The 7,135-nt window shown below is 58.8% G+C and overlaps 1 protein-coding gene across 1 annotated transcript; it reads left to right on the top strand.

Moving 5' to 3' along the window:
- Positions 1–939, top strand: LOC102444225 (olfactory receptor 1f45-like). Its single transcript, XM_006125073.4, has one exon. The coding sequence runs from the start codon at positions 1–3 to the stop codon at positions 937–939; it is 939 nt and encodes a 312-aa protein (XP_006125135.4).
- The last annotated feature ends 6,196 nt before the right edge of the window (positions 940–7,135 follow it).

Genomic DNA, 7,135 nt, shown 5'->3' with positions numbered 1-7,135 from the left:
ATGGCCGAGGCCAACTGGACGTCCGTTTCCGAGTTCGTGCTCCTGGGCCTGTCCGAACGCCAGGACCTGCAGCCGCTGATCTTTGGGGGGTTGCTGGTCACCTATCTGCTGAACTTAGCAGGCAACTCCGTGCTGCTGGTGTTGATATGGGCCGACCCCCAGCTCGCCAGCCCCATGTATTTCTTCCTCAGCCAGCTGGCCATGGTGGACATGGGCCTCACCTCCATCACCCTTCCCCATGCTCTGGTGCAGGCCCAGACCCACCATTGGACTGTCCCCTTCAACAGCTGCATGGCCCAGCTCTTCCTCTACCTGGCGGTGGGCACGATGGAGCTCTACCTGCTGGCTGCCATGGCCTACGACCGCTACGTGGCCGTCTGCGACCCGCTGCGCTACACTGCCATGGTGACACAGTCTCTGTGCCTCAAGATGGTGGTCACCTCCTGGGCCGTGGTGATCCCGCACGCCCTGCTGCACGCCGTCATGACCGCCCGCTTGCGTTACTGTGGCAATTCCGTGCAGCATTTCTTCTGCGACGTGCCGCCCCTGCTGCGCCTCTCCTGCACCCGGCCCTTCGCCTACGAGCTGGTGATCTCCACCCAGGGCGTCCTGGTGATGGTGGCCCCTTTCGCCTTCATCTTGGCCTCCTACGCCCGCATCGGGGTGGCTGTGGCCCGCCTGCGCTCTGCCCAAGCCCTGCGCAAGGCCCTCTCCACCTGCGGCTCCCACCTGACCGTGGTGACACTCTTCTATGGCACCGTGACCTGGCTGTACTTCCGCCCGGCCTCCAGCCACGCCTTGGGACATGACTGGGAGGTGGCCGCTTTCTACACGGTCATGGTGCCTGCCCTGAACCCCCTCATCTACAGCCTGAGGAACAAGGACGTGGCCTCGGCCCTGAGGAGGACAGGGAGGAAGGTCTTGGCTTGGGGCATGTGAGTCCAGCCTGCGGCTCCATCGCTGCACTGGGCACGGACTTTCCACCCAAGATGTCTCAGGGGAAATGTCTCCTTTAGCTCCATCGGGACACCTGAGTTCTTTTCTACTCAAACATGTGCAATGCAGCTGGAACACACACACACACGCATGCACCCACCCACACACACACACACACACACGCACACATGACCACAAAGCCCATGTCGTCCCAGTGAATGGAGAGACCGCTCAGGAATGCTTTCCAAGGCACGGCCACACCAGATCAGCCCTGAGGCCTGTTGTAGTCACGTATATTGTATCAATGGGCCTCAAACATGCATCAGTGGGAGTGAAGCATGTGAACCCAAGAGCAGGCACATTGGGTGGGCCCTGGATCCTCTTCCAACAGTCGCCGGTGCCACGTGTCCCAGAGGGAATGAAGGGAACAGGGAATTGTCCATTAATTGCTCATTCCCAGCTTTGTGCAAACAGAGGCTCGTGACACCATTCCTGTCATAATCCTGGCCTTTGTAATATCCTGTGTCAAGGAGTTCCGCAGGTTGACTGTGTGTTGTGTGAAAAAAAATACTTCCTTGTGTTTACTTTAAACCTGCTGCCTATTCATTTCTACAGCTGGCCCCTAGTTCTTGTGTGGCGAGGAATAAATAGCACTTTCTTTTTTATTTTCTCTGCACCTTTCATTATGGTATAGAGCTTTATCATATCCCCCCTGTGCTGCAGTGGGGGGGCTGTACACTCTTGTGGCCCTGGGTCTGCTCTGGTTGGGCAGTCACTGGGTGCTGCGTTGTGCTGTGGGTGACCCCTACTGGACTATGCCACTCTGCAAAGATGGGGTGTGTGTGTGTGTGTGTGTGTGTGTGTGTGTGTGCGCTGCCCAGTGGGGGGTGGTTCCCGAGGGCAGGCACATAGGCCATGGCCCGGCTACGTCTCACCTGGCCAGGGGAAGGAGCTTGAACAAAGGAAGGGGGGTGGCTACCTGTGGGGAGGGGGGAAGATGAAGAAAGCAGACCTAGAAGAAGCCAGGGGGTTCAGGGGCCTGTGAACCCCTCCCCCTCCAAGGGAACTCAGGCTGTGCCCATCCCCCTATGCCAGTGGTCACCCATGAGTAGATCAGGATCTACTGGTAGATCTCGGAGCCTTTGGCGGGTGATCCCGAGAGGTTTGGCTGGGAGGCTGTCAAGTGCCGGCACTTCATCCGCCCCTCTAAAGCGCTGCTCTGCCGCTTGTGCCCTCTGCCTTGGGAGCCTCCTGCTTGCTATGCAGGGCATGGGAAGAAGAGGAAGAGGGGGAGGGGTGAGCCTGCCTTAGCCCCCTGCCCCACAACCACCCAGAAGCCACCTGTGGTGCCCAGCTGGAGCCTGCATTCCAAACCCTGGCCCCAGGCCTGAACCCCTCCTGGCCCCCAAACCCCTGCCCCCAGCCTAATAAAAGAGAGTGAGGATGGGGGAGGGAGGATGGAGTGAGCAGGGCGGGGCTTCGGGGAAGGGGTGGGAAGGAGGCGGGGCCAGAGGGGTTGGGTTTGGGGTGGATCCTGGATTGCTCTTCAATTCAAAAAGTGAGCTCATGCTTCCAAAGGTTGGAGACCCCTGCCCTGTGCCTGCATTGACCAGACCTAGAACAAGTCAGGGGGTTCAGGGGCCTGTGAACCCCTCCCCCTCCAAGGGAACGCAGGCTCTGCCCATCCCCCTATGGCTACCTGGAACCTGTGCTGGGCTGTATCACTGAGAAGCAAGAAAACCTTCCACCCTGCTGCCTGGCGGGGAGTCACATCTGGCTGCGGGCGGGGGTGCAGGGTCGGGGGGCCCCCACGCACCGTCCCCCCTTCTTTGTCTCTTTCCCAAGGGGAAATGGCCCAGTCGTCCTTGTCTCTCCGTCTGCAGACGCTGCTGCGCCCCCCCCCCCCCCCCCGCTCCTGTTGCCCTTTCCTGAACCGTTTCCAATTCCACCGGGTCGTCTCTGTCCGGGGTTTCCAGATCTTCGCGCCGTGTTCCAGAGGTGGGGGTGCCACGGCTCATGGGTCGGGCCCACACGTGGCCCCTTGGCGGATCCCCCCCTCCAGGGTGGCAGCCCCTTCTCGGGGAGCCCCCTCCTCTCCAGCGGCAGCGAGACGGCGCTTTCTTAGGGTCTGCTCCAGTGCGGGGACCCTCTCCTGGGGGTCCCACTCTTGCCTGGGGGGTCTGCCCCTCTGCCTCCGGGACGGTGCCTCTCAGGGCCTCCAGCCGCCTGCCTCCGCCGTGAGCCCCCACACAGGGTCCCCTCCCTCTGGACCCCGGGGGCCTCCCCTCCCTGAAGGAGCAGCCCCCCCTGTTCTCCAGACCACGGAGACTCTCCTCCAGAACCAAACAGGCGGGTCTCTTGAGCTTTGAGCAGCAACAGGTCCCTCAGGCCAGTCGCCTGGGCCCCCGGCCTCAGGTCAGCCTCCCCTGCAGCCAGCTGAGTCCTGCCTGCTCTGCTCCCCCAAAACAGCCCCAGTCTCCTGGCAGAGCCTCCAATATCCCCTGCAACAGCCCCTCCCCCAGGCATTGTCCAGGTAAGAGGGTCGCCTGGGCCCCTCTCCTCTGCCTCCCTCCCCGTCCAATGTTCTCCCCTCGCTGGGACCAGCTGGGCCGGTTGCCGGGTCCCTCTCTGCAGCCCATCGTCCATCCTCCGGCCAGAACCGGCCGTGTCCTCTGGGCAGGGCCGGGGGCAGCAGACGCCACCAGCTCCAATTCTGGGCTGTTCTCTGAGGGTACGTCTACACTACAGCGCTAGTTCGAACTAACTTAGTTCGAATTAGTTAATTCGAACTAAGCTAGTTCGAACTAACGCATCTAGAACTAAAAACTAGTTCGAACTAGCGTTTTGCTAGTTCGAACTAGTAAGTCCACATTGAGTGGACTCTGAACAGGGCTTAATGATGGCCGGAAGCAGTGCCGGCAGGGCATAAAAGGAGGACTTAGAGCATGGAGATGCTGTCTCAGGCTAGCCGAGGGCTGCGCTTAAAGGGTCCCGACCCCCACCCCGGACACACAGTTCTAAGGGGTGCCCCGCTTGCAAAGAAGTTCTGGCTTGGAGTGCCCTGAGTGCCCACACTGGGCACATCACACCACTCGGCCATCAGCCCGGCTGCACTTGCCGCAGGCTGCCATCTGGGGAGAGGGAGTAATTGGGGGGCTGCAGGAGAGCTTCCACCCCCAGAAGCCCGCAGAGCCAGCCCAGTCCTCCCCATCGGGGGCTCGTACCCCATTCCTCCCTCACCTCCTTCCACTTGCCCTTCCCTAGCCCCCCTTCTTATTGATGTACAAAATAAAGATAACGTTTCTTCCAACATTGACTCTGTCTTTATTGAAAAAAACTGGGGGAGACTGGGAAAAGGAGGTGGGAGAGGGGAAGAGAGAGGCTGGGAGAGGGGAGGGCAACTAACATGATCAGGGGTTGGGAACAGGTCCCAGATGAAGAAAGGCTACAGAGACTGGGACTGTTCAGCTTAGAAAAGAGGAGACGGAGGGGGGACAGGATAGAGGTCTCTAAAAGCAGGGGTTGGGCGGAGAGGGTGCATTCAGAAAAGTTCTTCCTGAGTTCCCATAAAGAAGGACTAGAGGACACCAAAGGAAAGGAATGGGTAGCAGGCTTGAAACTAGTAAGAGAAAGTTGTTGTTGTTGTTGACAAAGCAAATAGTTAACCTGTGGAACTCCTTGCTGCAGGAGGCTGTGAAGGCTAGAACTAGAACAGAGTTTAAAGGGAAGTGAGATCAAGTGATGGAGGTTGGGTCCATGGAGTCCTATTAGCCAGAGGGTAGGAGTGGTGTCCCTGCCCAAAGTTTGTGGAAGGCTGGAGAGGGATGGCACGAGACAAATGGCTTGGTCATTGTCTTCGGTCCATCCCCTCCAGGGTCCCTAGGGTTGGCCGCTGTTGGCAGACAGGCTACTGGGCTAGATGGACCTTTGGTCTGACCCAGGACGGCCATTGTAAGCTCAGGGCTCAGTGTCGGGGGTCTCAGTGGACCCCCTTGATTTTCATGCACACCTGGTCCTGGGTGGCCAGGCTGGCAGCTCTCCTGCCCTAGACGGCCACTTTCCTGTGCCTAGTGCGGAGATCGTGGACGAGGTCCACGATGTCCGCACTAGCCCAGGAAGGTGCCCGCCTCTTGCGGTCCAGGGCAAGCTCCCGGGAGCCGCCAGCCTGGTCCCGGCAAGAGGGGGTGGGCTGGGGGGCATCGGGTGGGTGGCTCTGTGCCGTGCCAGGTGCAGGGTCTGCTGGCTGGGTGCTGGCAGGCTTGCACCTGGCACGGGCACCGTAGCCAGCCCGTGCCCCTTTAAGGGGTCCGGGGCCGGGAGGGGGGCATAGAGTTTCCCTGGTGTTGGCCAGAGTGGCCACCAGGGAAACCTGGGGAGGGCTAGCCTCCCACTAGTTCGAACTAAAGGGCTACACAGCCCTTAGTTCGAACTAGCTAGTTCGAACTAGGCGTTAGTCCTCGTAAAATGAGGTTTTCCTAGTTCGAACTAAGCGCTCCGCTAGTTCGATTCAAATTCGAACTAGCGGAGCGCTAGTGTAGCGCATAGGAAAGTTAGTTCGAACTAACGTCCGTTAGTTCGAACTAACTTTCTAGTGTAGACATACCCTGAGACAACTCAGCTCCCCCCATTGTCACATTAAACCAGTACTATCCGGGCACTGAGTGCCCCCCTGTATGCAGTCCCCCTTTGGATTCCCAGAGCTCCCCACTTGCTCACAGGCTGCCCCACAGATCTAGGTAGCGGCAGGCTGGTATTTCCTGTCTCTTTCCTAGTATCTCCCAACACGCTGGTAGCTCTTGGGGCTCCCGCCGCCCGTCGAGGGAAGACGGTCCGTTTTTCTATCTGCTCTGTGCTAGGAATTCTCGGGAGCCGTTCTCTGGCCAGGAGGTCAGAGCAGATGCTGTCAAGGGCCCCAGGAGGGAACTGTAGCTAGGACCTTTGCCTGTCGCTGCAGGGTCTGGTACAGCCTCGTCTAACCCCGCTGCTGGCTTAGCCACGGGGCAGAAAGCCGTGAGGGAGGCCCGGTGGTTAAGGTTCCTCAGATCTGTGCTGCTGAGTCCTGGCAAACTCACTCCACCAAACACCGATTTTACAGGGTCTTTAGCCATGAAGCGGAACCGGGGAGGGATCCACAGGAAGCTTGTCACTTATCACAGCCGCTCATTGGGGCGAGACGTGCGCTGGGTAACATGTAAGGAATAAAGGAACTCTCTTGAAAGTCTGCTTGTGACAGGGGCTGCCCCCCTTTGAGGAGCCGCCTGGTGGACCAGGATCCCACGGAGCCTCCTTGTTCTGCCAGCCTGGGCCCCCTTCACCTTGTCTCACTGTGCTAGGCCCTCACGCCTCTTCCAGCCATGGACAGCCAGAGCCACCCCCAGCCACGAAAAAACAGATGCTGAGATCAGCTCTGGGACAGCTCAGGGGATGGGGTACGTCACATGACCTCCGTGCCCACCCCCTGTGGAGTAGAGACCCAAAGGTTTTATGCAGTTCACCCCCCTCAATGTGGGGAGAGGTAGGCACCGCTCTGTTCCTCTTCCACTTATTCACTGCACCACCTGGCTTATGGTGTGAAGACGAAACCGATGGATTCTCTACAGAAGGGGGCTTTCAAGGGGCTATAAGCGATAGCAGACAGAACAAAGCACATTGCGGAGTCAAGAAACAAAACATGCAGACTAACTTTAGCCCTCGAAATAGATACAGTACCCGTTCACACAGGGGTGGGGATCCTTTTTTGGTGCAGGGGGCTACAGTCCTTCAGAAAACTCAGTCAGGGGCTGCACACAAGTGAGAAACCAAACCCCCCCTCACTGGTGTGGCTCCTAACTGAGAAGGAGAAAGATGCCCCACTTTTCCCTAGCACGCCAGCGCCAAGGGGCCCCAGCCGGTGGATTTTGTGTGATCCAGCCCTGTGGTGGGGCAGTGTGTGTATGGCGGGGGGGGCAGAGTGCGAGCTGGGCTCCCCAATGCTGGAGGGGGGCAGATCCAGGTAAACCAGGGACCACATCTAGCCCCTCCATTAGCTGTTTGGATTTCTGAGGTTTTCCTGCACTGACTAGAAATCTAACTTGGGACCAAATCTAACTTCTCATAGTTCAGTCTTTGCTCCTCTGCTGTTTGCAGGCACGTTGTTCTGGAGTGAGCTCCTCCCACCCTGATTTCGTTATTACCCTTTGATCTGTCCTTGCCCCGTGCT

This window comes from Pelodiscus sinensis, chromosome 18 (assembly GCF_052426305.1).
Source record: "Pelodiscus sinensis isolate ZL-2025 chromosome 18, ASM5242630v1, whole genome shotgun sequence".
NCBI lineage: Eukaryota > Metazoa > Chordata > Testudines > Trionychidae > Pelodiscus > Pelodiscus sinensis.
This window is presented reverse-complemented; position numbering and strand designations above follow the sequence as displayed.

Excerpts from the sequence above, each read along its gene's own strand:
- LOC102444225 (XM_006125073.4), top strand. The coding sequence starts at position 1 with ATGGCCGAGGCCAACTGGACGTCCGTTTCCGAGTTCGTGCTCCTGGGC.